The sequence below is a fragment of the Cinclus cinclus genome, chromosome 1 (assembly GCF_963662255.1).
Source record: "Cinclus cinclus chromosome 1, bCinCin1.1, whole genome shotgun sequence".
NCBI classification, from domain to species: Eukaryota; Metazoa; Chordata; class Aves; order Passeriformes; family Cinclidae; genus Cinclus; species Cinclus cinclus.
In genome coordinates, this window is record NC_085046.1 from 103,560,179 (window position 1) to 103,579,321 (window position 19,143).

A 19,143-nucleotide genomic window follows, 5' to 3' on the forward strand; every position below is an offset into this window, starting at 1 on the left:
TGCAGAGGAAACTGAGTGGCATTTGGCAAGGTCTCCAAACCTTCATGGCAAGGCTCACCAGCATGGCTGAGGTTACCATTTCCTAGCACTGAGCCAAAGGGAATGTGCCCCAGCTTCTCAGCTGCTCTAATGCAAACTTCAAACAAAATGGAAGTAGATTTGCACCAACATGTTGGACTATTAACAGAACTGGCTGAGGTGCTAAAATATTGCCAGCTGGAATGTGCCAAGTACTGCCAAGGACCTTGTGGGAATGCAAGCTTCTGGGAGAGCTATGAAGCAGAAGTCTTATATTGCCATGCCAAGATATGCCAGAGCTCATTTGTAAACTTCTAGATCAAAGAATTGGTGCTGAATTATAATCATTAACTCATGCTAAGAGCACAGCTTAGAGGAAATCTTTCTTATCACAAATTTGAATTCATTTGACTTCAGTTTTCTCTACTTGGTGTTCAGTTTTCCCTGAGGAATACAGAATAATCTTCAACAACAAAATAAAACGAAAAAAAATAAATAAAATCAAATGAACTGAAATAATACAGGCAATTATTACTTAAATCTCACTTTAAAATCACTACTCAAAATCACTACTTTTCCCACTCTCTCCATTCAAGCTTGAAGTAAACATAAAAAACATGTAAGACTTCTTTTTTTTTTTTTTTTTTTTTTTTTTTTTTTTTTTTTTTTTTTTTGAGGAGGATACTTTTAAAAGCACTGAAAGTACTCTGTGGTGTTCTGGAGCAAAGAGCCAAAATTAGAGTCACTGCAAAAACAAAGTAGGAATTGTGCAATATTTTTTCCTCCCTTGTTTAGTTCTTTTTTAACAGTTTCAGGAAAGAAACCCAGTTGAAAAACAAATAAACAAAAAGTAAAAAATAAAAGCAAGAAACTTACTTGTGTCAGGCTGAGATTTCAGCACACCTTCAATGTCCGTGGTGATTTTGGAAACCTGACTATGAAACTGTTGGACAGAATTCTTGAGGCCAGCAATATCAGTGGAATGAGATGCTATAGTTCCATTCATTTCACGGATGCAGTTCCATAAGCTGCTCACGTGCTTATTCAGACCTTCTTTTATATTCTGCAAGCTGTCTGAAACGGAGTCCAGCTTGCCACAGACTTTTTCAACATGTGAGACTCTGGTCTCAACATCTGAAACACCCTCCTGGACACCTTGGGTCTTTTCTTTGCACTTGCTAAGATCATTCAGCATATGGTCATTCAATTGTTCTAGTCTCTCTTTCACTTCACCACAGCAATTATCACTGGAATGAGCAGTTTGATTTGCAAATGTCCTCTGCATTTGATCGATTTTTCGGAAGACACCTCTTTGTGTTTTCCTGCATGTCGAATTGACACCCAGAAGTTGCTCCCTGCAGCTACTCAGGCCATCTTGAAGATTTTTCATATCTTTATCAACAGTATTTAGATTGTATCGGAATACACGTATGTCTCTCTGCATTTTCTGGATGTCACGTTGGTTGGCCTTAACTGAGTTGAGTTTCTCATTAAGAGAGCTATTCAGGGACTGCAGGAGAACAGAATTATTCTCTGTTTTCAAAAGCAAGTGGTTGTACTTGTCGTTACAGTTTTCCAACCTTTTCCAAAGGTCCTCCGTACCTCGCGGTGCTGACTGACATTTCTGCCCACAGAGCTGCTCAAGTGACAGCAGTTTGTCCTTCACGAAATTCATCTCTGCTGAAAACTGCTCATTTGCAAACCCTGCATCGCTGGGCAAGATAGGCCCAGGATTAGCAAACATTCCATCTGGGTCTGTGGTGTTGGCAATCTCCAAAATAGTCCCACCTAGCCTAACCTCCAGTGCCCGCAGCTTCTGGTCAAACAAGTCTCTCAGCTCGTCCACCTCAGCAGCGATAGCACCGCGGAGCGTCTCCTCAACGTAAAAACAATGCTCTTCAGCATTCCGTTCTGTAATATTCATCCTCGCATCCAGCTCCTCCAGCCTCTCCCCAAACACGTCTTCTAGAGCTGGAGTCGACAATCGAATTATTTCATTATCTATTCTGACATTCAATATCCTCTGTGCTTCCATAATTCTGTCAATTTTCTTATCTAAATCTTCCATCTGTTGGTCAAAGCCATTTCCCTCACCCTTCTTGCAACAACTGGAGTTGTTTGATGGAATCTGAGTGCGGAGAGTATTTATTTCTTTCCTCAAGTCATTCTCTTTTCCTCTTATGACATCAATTATTCCTGCACAGTTATTTTCACTGCCATCATACTGCTGCTGAATATCCTCTAGTTTATAGTCACAGGAGTTCTTCAGACCTGCCATTTTCTTTTCAAATCCTTCCATTATTTCTTGCTTGAGAGACTCAAACTTTGAGTCTATGTAGTCCTGATATATATTGTCACGGGGCATTGTTATTGTAGGTCCTTTTGCTGCCTCCTGCAGTTTTTTTAATTGTCCTTCATAGCCTTTTACTTTTCCATTCAGCTCCTCCAGCTCATCATTCCTCATCTTCAAGGCTTCTTTGACCTCAGCTAGCTCAGCTTTTATATCTTCCATTTCAAAATCAATAAAAGGGTCTTTTTGATCTTTATTGCTGAGGAGTCCTGGCAGCTGAATAGTGTCTGTTTCACCACCAACTGCACTGTCAGGCTCTGGGCGGTCGTAAAGGTTGTTCAGCCAAGTGACCAACATCTTGCTAGCATCCTCTTGTACAGTCAGCTTCAGGTTCTCATTCACACCTGCCACGGAGGACTGAAGTTCAATCACAGACCGTGTAAGTCTAAACAATTCATCCTCAAGAAACTGCATTCTCTTCTCGTATGGTGGAGGCTCTGGAGCTTCTGTTGGTTCTGCATCTGTTTCCCAGAAATAACAAAATGTAGATGTAAATATTCCCAGTGGTATCTGTTTTAATCAGCTGCAGTTAACTTCTCTTTTCTTTAAAATGAAATAAAACAGTTTAAACTGCCTAATGCTTCTTGCCTTTTCTGTTCTTATTTGCAGTAGTTTGTAATTAATATGTTATCAAAACCCTCAGAACTAAAAGTTTTAGCACAGTGACCAATTCCTACCAAGATACAGTGGCCATAAAGAAACTCGCAATCACGCCTCCTGTTCAGCAATGGATCTAAGCTACAGCACATATAACAAACTAATACAGACCCATGCACATCACAGCACAGCCACCTTAGAACCACTGCATCTCCAACAACAACAACAACAACGCCCCTGAATTCCCACTGAAAACTTCAGTGGCAGTCATTTATGTGCCTGAAGTGCATTTGTGCTTCTGTGTTTTACTGAACTGGGGTCCAAGTATATATCCCATATAAGACGTGAGGTTCTGCAAGATACTCCAGTTATCACACTTGCTTCACAAACACCTAATTACTGGTCATATATTTAAGTAGGCAATAAAAACATGTACAAAAGTATAAAATTTACACATTCAAAACTGTTAGATTAAAATAACTTATCCTCACAGAATGAAAATCAGAAAGAGAAGACTTTTAGCTGTAATCTACTTTTTACCTATCATAAATCAATTAATGAATCTAGATCTTGTCATTAATAGGACCTCATTTACAAAGCCACGTACAAATCTGGATGCTCTGTTTCACACAAAATGTGTAACAATTGCAGAAAATCCAGAAAAGAACCCCAGAAAAAAAACATTACCAGGGGTCAAGAAAGGATAAACTGCAGGAAGAGTCAAAAGTAATTTTTTATTTTGTCTAAAAGAGGGGAGAAGGGTACAGATATCACCATGTTTTATCATATCTTTTGGAATTAATATTTTAGGTTGGCTAACAAAATACTTAAAAAGCTTGTCTTTAAAGCAGGTATATAATCTATGGGACTAGTGTAAAACTGTATTCAATCATCCACCACACAGAAAACACATGTGGAAATCTGACTAAGTGCTATATGTGACACTAATCTCCAATTATGTTGGAAAAAGTCCTTCAGAAGGACACATCTGTTTATAATTTTTTTTCTTAATGGAGAAAATTTATATATGTCAGAAACAGCATTCCTTCTTGCCCTTTCAGAAGACAGCATCTTAAACAAACAAACAAACAAACATCATTCATCCTTTAAGATATTTTTTCAGAAGCTGAGGCTTATCCATACTTATTCTCTTACTCCTCATTATTAAGGCACGCAGCCTAAGGTGAATCTGCAAAATCTTTACAATCTCAAAAAAAAACCCCAAACATTGTGAAACTGCTAGGAATCCTTATATATCCTTAAAATTAACATTTGGGGCTTTTTTGTTTTGTTTTACTAATATTCTCTCTTCTTCTTTTTTTTTTTTCCCCTGAACATTGGAGAAACAAAAAAATTCCCCCCGGTAAATTCTTACAAAACCCATAACCTTAACCCAAAGATTTTCTGGAACCAGGAGTAGCCAGCTGGCATTTCCAGCCGGTGTTCTACAGCCCATTCCTCTGTTATTCTTCAGGACTATATCAGGACTGCTATTGCCTGGCTGTTATTTTCCCATGGCACAGAGTCTTTCACATGCCTTTTGTACCTGCCAGCAGCTGAGTTCAATAGAAACCATAATGATTCCTATCCTTAGAAGACAAAACAAGAAACCAGACATGACTGTGCATACAAAAAAAAAGATTCAAACAGAAAGTTACCTGTTCCCTTCTTCACGACAGCCCTCACTGGCGTTGTGGGACGACGAGCAGTGTTTGGCTTTTCTGCTGGTCCTTCCCTGCAGTCCTCCCCTTTGTAGCCAGGACAACATCTCCATTCTAGCTCTGTCACTGTCTTATATGCAACTGTGTACCGAGGTCTGAAACTCGTTCGGTATCTGCCAAAACAGAAAGCATTTTAAATGCTCCGTAACCCAAGATGCTATTTAGATTAAAAGTAAAATTAAAATAGGTTTTGGTTTTTTTTATAATGAAAATCAAATACTTACAGTTATTACTAATTTTCTGCTTTAAGCATCAAGTGAAAAAATGTTTCTGTCTAGGTTTTAAAGCTGCCTCCACTCAACACAGTCATGATAGGGAGCTGTGGAATATTCATGCATAAGCAGAGGGATAAAAAGTTGTGGCAAGTGAAGGTACCACTCATCAGACAATGCTGAGAACAACAGTGACCAACAATGTCTTACTTTTTAAGTTCAAAATGTTTGTCCTCTAACTTTTCATTGCAACCCTCCCTCCAGGGATCTTCTGAACATCAAAAAATGCTTCTGCCTGCTTTGCCCCATTTTTATTTCCAGAGTCTCCACTTAAACCATTCCTCAGAACCCATATGTGCAGCACAGTAAAGGCTGGGAGGGATATTCCAGAGAAGGACAAAATGCTGAAAGTGTGAGTCAGATGAGGACATGAAAGAAGGAATCAGATGAAACACTACAACCAACAAAGAAATCAACTCTTTCCTACTTCATCAGTTAAGTTGAAGAGGGTCTGGGAGAAAAACCTAAGACACATTATTTATGTACATACAACCTTGAGCTTCCTTGATTAATCACTCAAAAGTTAATAAATGACAAACTGATTCCGGTTGTGCAACTTTCTTTAACCATAGACTTCTTCCATAGCTTCCCTCCAAACACATCCCACATGTTCAGCTGTGGTCAGACACAGTGGTGTAACCAGATCATAAGCAGAGCCTGTGTTATTAGATAAAAACTAAATTAATTTGAGGTACAGCTCATTTCAGATTGAGAGATGAGGAAAATGAGTAAAACAGGGATTTGCCACCTGAGCTCTATAAAATGGTATTCTTGGAACACAGAAACAAAATAGGCATCCTGATTTCTCACGTGAATTCCTTTCTCTCAGTTAAATTAGCATCATGCTACTAATTCCCCTAAGGCTTTTTCAGATCTTTTTTCCCGAAGATTATTTCAGATTAGAACAGTTTCCATCCATTAATGAATGACAGGCTCGTGTCACAGCAGAGGTGTCCCTAAACAGTAATACCAGTAGAATAAAGGCAGGACAGTGGCAAAGGAATCTACAGGAGCTCTGTAATAAAGATTTCAGCCATGGCCTGGCTGGGCTCACAGGGAGAGTATCCTGGGACAGAGAGAGCATAGTACAGAACAGCACCAGGAGCAGTAATGCTATCACACAAAAATCACCTACTTCATTGAACACAGTCTTGTATTAAATTATGCTAAATTCCTTACTAGTCAAAAGAAAAAAAAAAAAAAGTCACTTATCAGCTACCAAATGGAAAGAACTAAATTTTACACAAACTGTGAAACATTTCCTATTAAAAGTCAGAGAGTGGGAGTTAGCTGCTGAAATAATTATAATTTTTTAATTCAACATAATTCAGATTCATAATTTTAACATAATGTTCCCCATCTTACAGCCATTTGCTGTCCCTTTTTGGTAATCTGGTTAACAAACTTGCAGTGGTGCGCTTAAAATATTAACTACTAATTATAAATTTGTTTCTTTTCCAAATGTATTCTTCCCAATTCTGCTACAATATAGTCTCATTTCTGCACTTGGGAAATACTCTGTGTTTTTTGCATTATTACTTTGTCTACAACTTGTCATTTAAAGGGAAAAAGCTACTTTCACTAGAGACAATCAGTTTTTCCAACTATTTCTGGGTCAAGAGTAGTTTATACTAATAAGCCACTCTGGATTCTGTTCTTCTGTGGATCTGCATAGGAAGGCAGGCTCAGGCTGTGCTGTATCTCTGTCTACGAGCTGTTCATAACTCCAGTGGTTTGCTGTGGCTGTCAGCTTTTCAAACTCTGACTTGGAGCACGTAAACTCAGAGAAGGTTTCCAATCCTTTTATACCTTCTGAACACCATATATGAAACAGCTGTAGACTGCACTCCAGCTCATCATTTCTTCTACAGTTTTCACTTAAACATCTGCTGAATCCTGTTTACAAAGCACAGAAATCCCCATGGTCAAGTGCTTTAAAAATTAAATAGAGGAGTGCAGTGTAGAGGGCACCACTGGGAAGAACAATATCCTGGCCACCCAGGAACTTCCTTTTCTTTCTCCCTTATCTTGTGTAGATAATTTGAGTTTGAATCCTTTCCTTCCAGCTAGCTGCCAAAGTCTGGAGAAACAGGATTAGCTAGATGCTTTAGTGTTTTGAAGTGGTTTTGAGAGTCATTACAACCTCTCTCACAACCACCACATTACTGAAATGCAAACTTTGAACTTCCAGATCAGTTTTCCCATGCCGGAAATGGTTGTACATACTTCTGTATGATTTCCATAAAACACTTAACTGCTCCTAAAATTGTGTGTGATCCACTTTTTACTTTCAGGGCCAAACCCCTTCCTGAAAAATACAATATTTTGGTTATTTTCAAATGCCAAATTCATCTTTCTTTTCCCAACAAAATTTTAAGAATATAGCTGAAACTAATTCTATAAAATGAATAAGAACTACTCATATACAAATTGTGCACTTCTTTGCTCAAATTACAGACTGAGGATTTTCCATCATATTTCTGACAATTTTCTCTTTGAACACCTTCTCTGTAGCCATATTCATCAATATAGACACTTTCTGATAACTTCAAGAGTCGGCAAAATCATAAGACACAACCAAATACAAAAGAAAATAAACAAATATAAAGAAATCAAGCATAATATTTTTCCAATGTCAAAAATTTAAAACTTTTCCAGACTCTATCTTAAAAATAAAAACCAGGCATGTCTGACATTCTCACTCTTCTTTGTTTCATATTTTCTTGATCCTAATAGGCATAAAATGCTTAAATACGACTTAATTTAAAAAATTGAAAAGCAGTACACTACTTAAAATTCTTTCAAATTTAAAACAACAGCTCAAATCAGAACTGTTTTATTTTCAGATATGGTATATCAAATACAGATTAACCTGAATCCTTAATCACAATACTCCTAGATCCAAAATAAGCTAGAATCTGAACATTTCAAAATCTGGATCGAGAACAGCTTTCATAGTCACACTTTGAACTATGGTAACAAGACAGCTATACTCATGGATGGCTCAAAAATTCAGTTGGGATTTACTTACCAAGAACTACTTCTCTATACTGCCAGTCCAGCTGAATGAGTCACACAGCTACTCCCATTTCCTCCAGGAAAGCTAGTCATGTAGGGCTGGCAAACAGGAACGTACACTGGCACTTCTCTAATTTGAATCCAGTCACATAAAAAATTCTTTAAAAACCACAGCTTCACTGCTACAGCTTCTCTGCCAATGACATTCCTCAAGCACGAGACATGACATTCTTCTGCTGTGCAAGCTGCCCACGCAAGGAATGGTGTCAGTGTGACAGCACCATCCAGCTGCACTGACAAGTGACAGTCACCAGCAGGCATCCAGCCCCAGGGAGATTCTCAATCAGACAAGATGCTTTCTAAAGCCAGAACTTTGCTCACTCAGTGAATTTCAGTGGAGGAGCTGGAGACTTCCAGGGTTTTGCTAGGATATTGCAGTCTAACAGAACACAATTATGTTGTTACAGTTCTAACAAAAAAAAACCATAAATTTCTGCTAGGGATCGCATCCTGAGAATAATTCATGATTCAATGTGTGTGAAAGACACAGGACTGGAAATTACTGAACTATACAAATTAGAAACGTCTTTACTTAAATCTGCAGTATTCTGAATCCAATTACTCACTTATAGTCAGAGCAAACTTAAAATGTGCAATCACAAACATAAAAAACACACAGAATGCACTGAGGGTAGCCAGAGGGACAAAACGTTCCTCCTTGATAAAGCTGGACAAAGATACATGGTTGGAATGTAACACCAAGTTTCATATTGTTTATCTGGCAGGTGTGAATCTTTACAGAGTTATCTAGTGAAGCAGTTTCATCAAAAGGGTCCACAAAAGTTTCCTAAGCCTCTTAAAAATTAGGGCTCCACTTTTATACCTGTGTATGCTGTGATGCAATTAAAAAAGAGTAAAACATCAAATCTTCTTCTGGCTGACTTGGATTTTTACTATTCAAATAAGTGTTGATAAACACAATTATTTTTACAAGTATACTTCTAAATTACCTTTAAAAATAATAATTCCTTATAGTGGTCAGAAATTGCATATAACAACATACTAGCGTTTACTGTGCCTAGTCATTCCATTCTCCTGTGGACTTCAAGTCCAAGATGATGGTCATAACCTCTTGATGAACTGAGCTAAATATTGAAATCATTCTTTTATAAAGCATGAATAAAGGTTAATATCAACTGTCTCTAATATTTCACTGCAAGACAGAACATAACAGCAGTTGTTTTTTTAGGAGTTTTTCCACAACAGGCTTGTAACTACCCACGCCTACCACCTTCACCATGAACTTAACATGCTGATCAAATGAGAAAACACACCCAGAACACTAATGCAAACCTCCACTTTTAATATCTTAAGTGTTCCAAAGCTGAAATGAAGTTGTACAGGGTGACAATAGCACTCAAATATTCCTCTTCTTTGAGAAAGAAGTACTCTCACAGGAAAATGCTTAATTAAAAATTCATGCTTGCTGAAAATTCTGGATGTTTTGATTAGGGAATGAGCTACAGTATTCTCACAGTGCTAAACCACAGAAGGAAACAGTTAACACTGATATTTGAAATGTCACCTAATAGCAATAAAACAAATCAGAAACATTTGGACAAAATTGGTGGGAAAACATATGGCTCAGCTCTGTAACTGGATATTAACATTCAACCTTTGGGGAAATGCAATGAGATAAGTGCCACCACATCCTCACTGCGAGGAAGGGACCACAGAATCTGCATGTTTTCTACATAAGCAGCATATAAAAATGTTTACTCTGAGCATAAAGCTTCAAGGTTGGTCCAAATTTCTGTAGTGACTGGAACAAACCCCATGACTTCAGCAGCCTGCAAATTTCTGTCATTATAAAAAAGAAGCAATCAAATCTACACTATTTAACATTTTTATTGCATGCAGACACATTCTTTGTAAATTGCATTGTCTGGTAGTTATAGTTATACAGTTATAAAATAGTTATATAGTCCCAGTCGTCCAAATCTCCAATATATTGAGCACAGAAGTGACATATAGGCACCACCCAAAAAACACTACCTAGAAGATGCAATTAAATGCAATCATATTTGGATGAAACATTTTTTATTTTGTAGGATGAAAATACTTCTGAATACATACCTTATTGGCTGTTTATACTACACAAACACTGAACTAGAACGAGTTAATCCTGTTTCCTGCTTCCCAAATGTGCAGGCCTATTTGTATTCCCTACAAATGGTGGCAGAATTCCTAGTTCCACCGAAATCTTTGGAGATTTTAGCAGTTGTGTGTCAGTGACTTTCAGCACACCTGGATTTCAGGTGCCTCATGTGCAGGTAAGGACAGGTTTTAGTTGTCTGTATTTCCATGAAGGCAAATACCCCATGCAGCCAGCAGAGTCAAAACAGGGCTGCATCTCACCCTAAAGTCATTATTTACATCCTAATACCTACAGAGGATGCTGAACACCACTAGTGCATACGACCAAGGAGACTCAGCTTCTCCAGGCTTGCACAGGCACACAAGGGAGTTCTTAATAACATTTGCACTCATGTATAGCATGGCCAACATTTGTACCAGATCTGTTCTTAGCTGAATCCTGGACAAAACAAAAAAAATGCTACTGTCTGAGAGGATTAACAAAGAAGTTGAAGGAAAGCAAGGGAATGAGTCAAAGCACTCTGCATCCACAGGAACATAATTGTCAGCTCTGAACACACCCGAGAAATCACCCATCCAGGTCACTGCAAAGAGTGCTTTAGTATCTGACTATGAAAGCACTGTAATTTTACTGAATGTTTCATAAAATAGGAATGAGCATTTAGAAACTCAGTACACCTTTTTCCATTGGTTATTTTTACTTGGTGTCTTCACACTACCTGGAAAGCATGATGGGGGAAGGTGGCCTTCCATCTGGAAGAAATTGCTAAGTGGGCAGAGACCTGGCACAAGTGATTGAATTACTCCTTCATACAAGGAAGGAAGAAGTTGTATTTGTCTATCCCTAAATAAAACTGTCATGTCATCCAGTGGTACCAGGGAAGAAGCAGAGAACCATGCTGCCCCAATCAGCTCAACTACAGCTTGGTCTCTGGTACTTGTTGTCTTCAACACTGAACACTATTTCAATGCATTTTGAGAGAATCTGGCTGAAATTTACTGCAGAGTTCTTGCTTTGTTCAGTAAGAAGGACAGAAGATTACAGGAATTGGTAGAAGAGAAAAACATTCAACTATTCTCAGGCAACACCACATGGTTTCATTTCAAAGTCTCCAAAAGTGCCATTGTTTATTACTTATACAGTGGGTTTTATGCCACTCAGCTGGAATTCTATCAAAAAAAGATGAGATTCAAACTACAATTTTCTCTCTTGGGAGAGAAATGTTTCTTTGCGGGAAGAAAGAACCAAGGCACTACACACACTAAAATCTGACCTCATGTTTCATACTAGTGATTTCTTTTTGTTGTATATATATATCTTCACACACATATATACACAAATACCTAGCTAACTGTTTAACTCTCTCTTGGCTGCCAAGGATTTTATTTTGAAAAAGCTGACCACTAAAGTCCAGTAGGAAATGCCCTGAAGTTCAAAATGTTAATACTCTTAATGTTCATAAACTATCACTAGATAGGCACAGCCTCTTCTTAGAAGCAACAAAACAAAGATGCAGGATGCATTGAAGTAACTTAGAGCTACAGACAGCCTGTGGCAAAACTCAAAGCAGAGCTCTAGTCTTGGGATTTACAATGTTGAAATGCCAGTCAAACACATGGTAACAGACCAACAGTAAGCTATTAAAATCCCACTTGAAGAGAATGGGATAGGAAAACCCTGAAAATACAGCCCTTTCAAAAGGATTTCAGGAAAGTTTTGTAGCACAGCAATGTGATGTACTCAATGATGGAACAAGAACAACTTTGCAACAGGTTATATGTTTACAGCATAATCACCTGTCTCTCCCAGCAGCAGGGACCAAGTTTCTCAATTTACATGAGTGGAGAGATGAAGTGAGGATGCAGAGCACTGCTGCTGATAAAGCTGCCTGAAAAATTGAGCTCAAATAGCCTCCCTTCTGCTTCTCTGCCCGTGAAATAAGCTGTTTTCTAGAATGCTCTAGAAAGAGCTGTTGCTGAGAGATCATTTGAAAATATACCCAGATGAAACAATAACCAATACTTTCAGGAAGACAAGTGCTAACCTGTGGGATTAAGTGGGACCTCAGCTTTGAGAATAAAATGGAGCATTCTTTTGAGAGCTGTTACTTTTCAAAACACCAAGTTAAAAGTGAACCAGAAGGAAAAGGAAATGCAATGCAAAAATGAAGTCAGATGGGAGTCATAATATCCCCAATGTGTAAACTGGCATCACCCACTGTCTAATGTGTCTAATGGTACAAAATGTTCCTTGATTATTTGGGTGATTTATGATGAAATACACCTAAACAGGTCAGCAGCTCCATGCAAACAAAAATTTATTGTTTTGGCAACAATTTGGTGCTTAACAGAAGAGGCCCCAGACCTCCAGGTCATGCATTTCTCAAAACAGAAAAGCATGAAACTTTCACTATTTACTTTAATGTGAAGTGAGGAGCAGCATGGGATTTTTTTTTTTTTTTTTTTTTTACATTATTGCAACAAATTCAAATTATGTGTGAAATGAAAATTCCCTGTCCAGTTCACAGAGAAGAAAGACTCTGCTGCGTTCAGTGCATGGAGACAGAGATGCACAATTTCAGGCTTGGGGAGACAGCCAGGAAAACTTACCACACCCAGCATGATCGCAAAGATTTTCAAACAGGCTCTCCAGGAGACTGAAGTTTTTTAAGTTTCCTTACTGTTTTCAATGCACAAGCCCCTAGGCTAACCTCTCTGTGTAGTCAGCTAGCTGGAGCCTGTACAAAGAAATTCTGCTTCATACAAAATACACAAAGTTGGAAAGAAAGTCCTGAAGACCTTTATAGATACTTGGAGGGGAAACATTAAACAGCTCTCGCTTTCCCTTCAAGTTTTTGTGCATCCTGAAAGTTTTTCTTATGACATATATATTGCTGGAGGCCAGAGGCAAACACAAGCTTAATCTGTGCTGACTTGAATATCTAAGGTTTGATCCTGCCTGGTGCTGAGCACTCTGACACTGATCTGCATGCTTGATTTCTAGCAACAGAACAGTCTCTGAGCAAACTAACTACACTGGGACTGCTGGAAGGTTGAAAACTACACGGGGATTTCCTATATGCTCCTAGACTGGGTCTGATGTGCTCCACCCAGGTCATTCTGGGATTGCCAGATGGATGAAGCCATTCAACTTGAGCTGGATGTCTCACGTGAGGGTTTTCAGTTATAAAATTTCCACTTTTTCCCAGTAATACATAGTTAATAAATGGGGAATACTGCTTATTAAAAGCAGTGTTTTACTCCTAAGCAGTAATCTGTTGTTTAGGAATACAGAAAACTCATAGTAACATTCTCTAAAGTCATTTCAATCTTGTGCTTTTAATCTTCTGGCCAATGAATAAAATCATTATTAGTTTGGGACTGGGCTTATTTATGATCATTTGAAAGTATAAAATGACCAGAAGTTGGGAAATACTGCTCAGTGAGAGAATTGGAGAGGCTTGCTAGTTTAGCTACTGATTCATTAATCATGTTCTGGGTCATTTTTGAAATCAAATAATGGGCTTGCTCAGTATACATGTATTATTAGTGTTAAGATGAGAAGCTTACACACTAAATCATGAAATTCACTCCTCACGAGCTGAAGACAGATGACCTGACTTGAGCACACAAATATCTTTACTTACCTGAGCATAATTAATGGAGGCTGGTACATGAATTAGGAGATCTGATAAAACATCCTTCCTTCAAGTCCCTGAACAACCTATCTAAATTTGAAGCTGGTTCTGCTGTTAGCTGGGGGCTATGAGGGGATGGCATGACCTCCAGAGGTTCCTACCAAGCTAGATTTTTTTCCTATTTAATTTACTACCTTGTAGGGGGAAGTCCTGTTTGCAGTTCTGTAGCACAGACATAAACCAAGAAAACGACCCAGAAAACATTCAGCCACTTCAGACTTTAAAATCAAAACCTTGCTAGTGAAAGCAGCTTTTCCCAAAAGCCATAAACTGGTGCACCTCTGGTGCAGGCAGGTGTTCCCACACACTCTACAGAACAAGAGGCAAAACAAACAACTGCTGTGACAACATGCTACCCTGAACTAGCTATAGTGACCAGATGATATCCCAAACAAGCCACAACCCTAAAGAGTGTGCAGGATCTAACCAGAAATGCAATTTGTTTTTTTTCTTTTAGAAATAGATAATGCTGCTAGTTACAAATTGCTATTATTGCTAATTAAGTTACCAAACCATTCATAAGAAAACTAGGAATGGAAAATCATGACAAAAGAAGCCATAAGGAGTCAGTTATTTATGAAGCAATATTAAATTTCAAAACATCCAAGTTCTTTTTTAGTGAATTTAAAAACACTAATATTTTTGTAACTTTTCAGCCCAATGACCCACTAATAACAAAGTTTCTCCTTCATTTACCAGTCACAGTTTCAAGAAAAATAAATCAGGAGTCCCTCACTTTAAAGGGAACATATTTCAAAGGGCATTTCAGCTCTTTCTTTCTTTCTTTCTGCTCTCTCTTCCTATCTCTTAAGCAGCCACACTACAACTCTCATCCCTGACACCATAATCAGCCAAAGCATTCACCAACTTTTCAGCAAGGAAATAAACTATCGAGCCCAAGTACCTATAAAACAGTTGAACAATGGAGTGTAATAATTTCCTGAATCTCAACTTAACCTTTCAGGAAATACACCCTGCAGCCAAAGTGAATTTACAGTTAACAATCATGGAAGTGTAGTAATTCCAACAGGGGGCTTTAGGGTTTCTGTATTCAGACAAATTGTATTTTAATGGGCCTAAAGGGTAGATAAAAAGGGTTCACCCATGCATATGATTTTAGGCTTAATCACCAGAGCTTTCTATTTCTAAAAAAATTTAAAATAAATAAATAACTCAAAGGCAAATCAGGGCTGACTATAATCCATATCTGTAATCCACACTCTCTTGTCTGTAAAGATCACACAGAATTCAGGAGTACACTGCAGGTTTAAAGCAGTGAAATGCTCCCCTGTATACTGCAATCTAAGTAATTGTTAGGCACAACCTAGACTGTACCTAAACACTAGAAGGGCTCTTTAAATCTCCTCCTAAAGTAACATAAACCAACAGTAAATCCACTGACTGATTAAAAAATAGACCTAATAGCACTTAAGTACTAATAAAACACACATCCGTGATACAGTTAAGGAACTCTTTCTTTGGTTTGGATCTCACTGTCCCCACTGTCTGCAGCTGAATGAGCTCTTAGATAAACCATGGGTATTGAGAGAAGACTATACAGGGACTGTACTTTACTCCCATGAATATCTGCTACTTAGTTCATTTTAAGTTCTCTGTTCAAGTGTGTAAAGGAGAAAAAAAAGAGAATAATATCCACAAAGTCCTCACAGTCATTTCTTTGTTGTTTTGTAGCTCTTTCCTGTCCTGCTTTTGTGAACATTAGCTAGCAAACATATATAAACACATTTTGTTATTCAGACCACTTCTCCTTCTTAATTAAACAATATTTTTCACAGGAATGAAGTTAGGGACTTGCAGGACTTGATGTATTTTAAACTTTTTGGATTAGCACCTTTCTTACTCTGCCACTAAGGGAGTGTATGTGCAATAGACACAAAAATAAAATGACAACCTATAAACAGTTTTGAACACAATAAAATTTCAAGACTTTGATATTCCACCTTCTCTTGGTGTTAATCTGTTGGTGCTGTGACAGGAGAAAAATGTTTTATTTATGTAAGACTAAGGAATATTTTATGTTAAAAACAAGGGATTGATTTGCTGTTGCCATTATGGTTATGAAAAAAACAACAGTGATGTTCACCAAAGAAAGTCAAACAGAGGAAACAAAGTCTTACAATAAGCAGCTAATTCCATTCTCAAAGGAACAAAACAAAACCCCATGAGACTGGACACAGCTGGTGAGACCAAATGTCTGTTCAGTCCCATATTCTCTCTCTGACAGCAGCAAACTCCAGATGATTAGAAGCACAAGGACAGACAATGCCATTTCAGAGAACTACAGAGACATCTGGAAGGGATGGGACTTCTGGAGGTCGTGCAGTCCAGCCCCCTGCTCATGCTAGGCTTCCCCTTATTACTTCTGCCAACAATCTCACACTCTCAGTGCAGGAATTTCCTCAGCTAGAAGCAATACCTTTGCACTTTCTTCACTATCTACTAGCAGATAGTCCATGAAAGTCCTAATTTACCGCCTCTGAAATTCCTTATCTTAATGCTTGGTGATTTATGTGTTTAAAGAGCTCAGTTTCAACCCCTCCTCATGCCTCTGTAGCTCCACTACAGAGATTTCTCATGATAGAGGGCACACCCCATTACACATCCATAAAATCAGTCAGAAGTCCAAAATGGCCAGTTCAAGACTCCAAAGAGAAACAAGGGAAGTTACACAAGACAGTGTTACTCAGCTGTCTTTGTTTTTTCCCCTCAAACTCTAGTGTTTATGTAGAGAAAAGGTGGGTTTTTAACGAAAATAACAACCCAAACAAACAGAAAGCAGCACATTTGAATGCCAAACACCCAACACCTATTGTCACGGGCCCCAGGCTGGTGGCGTCACCGGTGTCTGAAGTTCTATTTCAGCTGCACCCAGGATCTGTCTCATCATTGCTGTTCCATGTCAAAATAAAAACTAGCTACTGAAGCCTTACTGTAAAACACTCTTCATCATTGCTTTAGCACAAATCTAAGCCTATGAAAATCTATGGGTGTCTTTCCAGTGACTTCCTGGGGAAGCTGAAATGGTTTCACAGAGTGCATATCCCCTGAAGCTGTCAAACAGAAATGTGCAAATATTACTGCTTTTCAAGCGGAAAAATGAGGAAAGGAGATTTGCCTGCGATTAGCCGGAGATCCATCTGTTCCCTGATGCCTGCCGTACCTGCTGCACCACACCTTGCCGAAGGTGGCCACTCCACAGATTACCACGTGGTCACACGCACGAAGATTTAAAAAAAAAAAAAAATCAAACAAGCAACTTCACATTACCCCCCGTAAAATCTGCACTGGCCGCTCCCCTTGCTGGATAACAGACAAGGACAAGCAGACTGTAAAGATGCTGGCTCACGCTCCTGGCTCTCCCTTTACACGCCGATCCAGCAACACGGAGCAGCCATCAAACCGGTTTGGAGCGCTGCTGAGCGCTGCCAGCCCTGGCCCAGGTGCGCTCCCAGCAGCGCACAGGTGCGGTCCTGGTCCCGCCGCCCAGGGAGAGCGGCCCGCGTGCTTTCCGCCCGCCTGCACGCCTCTCCAAGCCGACGAGGTGTGCCAGCGCAGCTCCCTCTCGGCAGCACGGGGCAGCAACCCAATCTGGCTTTAATTAGCTCCGGCAGCCCGATGTCCGCAATCAGCGAGCGCTTTGTTCGGGGCGCGCCGGGGGCCGGGGCGGTCCGCACCGCCTTGCCGCAGCCCTGCGCCTTTCGGGGTGCCGGGAATCACCGAGCATCAAGGCAGCGGCCGCTTCCCCACCGGGGCTGGGCAATGGATGAGCGAGCGGCCAAGCGCTCTCCCTGCCGAGGTCGCCCCGTGCGCTACTTACACCAGGGTGGGCTCGCAGGGGAACTGGTTCCAGGCGCACTTGTACTGGGCCTGGACGTAGCTCTCCGTCCCGTCCAGCACCGAGCAGCTCACGTTCTTGTTCACGATGTAGGCGCACCAGTTCCTGAGGGAGAAGGACAATGTCGGTCAGGCACGCCGGGCTCCGCTGCCCGCCCGGCCCGGCTCGTCCCGCGGAACTCACTTGCTGCGGGAGCCCGGCCGGGAGTACGGCAGGTGCGGGGTGCCGTGGCTGAGCCCGGCGGCTCCCAGGGCCAGGAGCAGCGGCAGCGCCCATCCCGAGGGAGGCGCGGGCCCCGGGCACAGATCCATGGGGCGACGGGCAGCGGCGGCGGGCGAGTGCAGCGGGCCGGTGCCTCTCCGCGGGCTGCCTCCGTCCGGCTGTCCCTCCGTCCGTCCGTCCGTCTCGCCCGCTCTCAGCTCCCTCACTGACGCAAATCCCCCCACCCCGTTTCCGCCCTCCACGGCGGCTCCGCACCCCCCTCCGGCCAAGGCGCCGCTCCCCTCCGCCCGCCCTGCCGGCCCCGGTCCCGGCCCCCGCCCCTCTCCAGCCTCCGGCCCCATGTGGTACCGTCAGCGGCTCCCCTCGGGGCAGCCCCCGCTCCCCGGCCCCAGCCCCCGAACCAGTTTTTCCCCCTGGAAAGCTGATGGGACGAGAGGGCCGGGCCGCTGGGGAAGAGCCCCCCGCTCCCGGGGAGCCGGGCTGCAGGGGCAGAGAGCAGCCCGCGAACGGCGGGGACGGAAGGAAGGAGGCACTGGGTTCTTCAGCCGGGGCCGGTGCAGACGTGGTGGGCGCCCGGTGTCTGCGGGGGAGGCTGAGGCTGGTTTGCTGCTTTGTGGCAGCCCTGTGGTCCTGCCTGACACCAGTGCCACGAGCGGTCGGTGTTCCCTCCGTGGCCCGATGACGGCTTATTCACCCACTGCCATGGGAAGGGTGCTGGCGGCTACCTTAGCCAGGGATGTACAATAAAACTTTAATTGTAAGGAGAGGTACTCACTGGGCAGAGAGAGAAATGGGCATTCAGCTTCACCTAGCTGTTAAAATCCAACTCAAGCACCTCGGCTGAGTGGCTTGCCCAAGTGAGGCCATTCCACACAGGGCAGGATCACAGGGAAGTCCCTCTATCCTCCTCAACTTCTGCTCTCTTTCGGCAATGGGTCCAACTGAGGGCAGGACCACGGGGATGTCCCTCTAAGCTCCTGCTCCTCCTAAGCTCTTTTGTGAGTTGGATTTTTGGGCTGAAGCAACACTGAGCAAGTATCGAGGCTGGCCAGGGCAGGCTGCTCCCACCAGTGGGAAGGGAGAAGAGAGATGGGAGAAGGAGAGAGTGATATTTGGGTGGAAAATATTTTGGGTGGGAGATTTGGGAACGGTGTGGGCTGCTCCTGCTGAGCCTGACCAGCCCCAACGCTGCTCACGCACTCCCAAGGCTTCCCATGGCCAACAGCAGCTGCTC

General features: G+C 41.4%; 1 protein-coding gene across 1 annotated transcript in view; it reads right to left on the reverse strand.

Annotated features, from left to right (window-relative positions):
• Positions 1–17,998, reverse strand: part of EMILIN2 (elastin microfibril interfacer 2) — a 30,870-nt gene extending 12,872 nt beyond the window's left edge. Inside the window, exons 1-4 of the mRNA XM_062501095.1 lie at positions 17,871–17,998; positions 17,670–17,792; positions 4,624–4,799; positions 895–2,829 (exon numbers count right to left, since the gene is read on the reverse strand). Of these exons, the coding sequence (XP_062357079.1) occupies positions 895–2,829; positions 4,624–4,799; positions 17,670–17,792; positions 17,871–17,998 (2,362 nt within the window). The remainder of the gene's footprint in view (positions 1–894; positions 2,830–4,623; positions 4,800–17,669; positions 17,793–17,870) is intronic.
• Between the last annotated feature and the right edge of the window lie 1,145 nt (positions 17,999–19,143).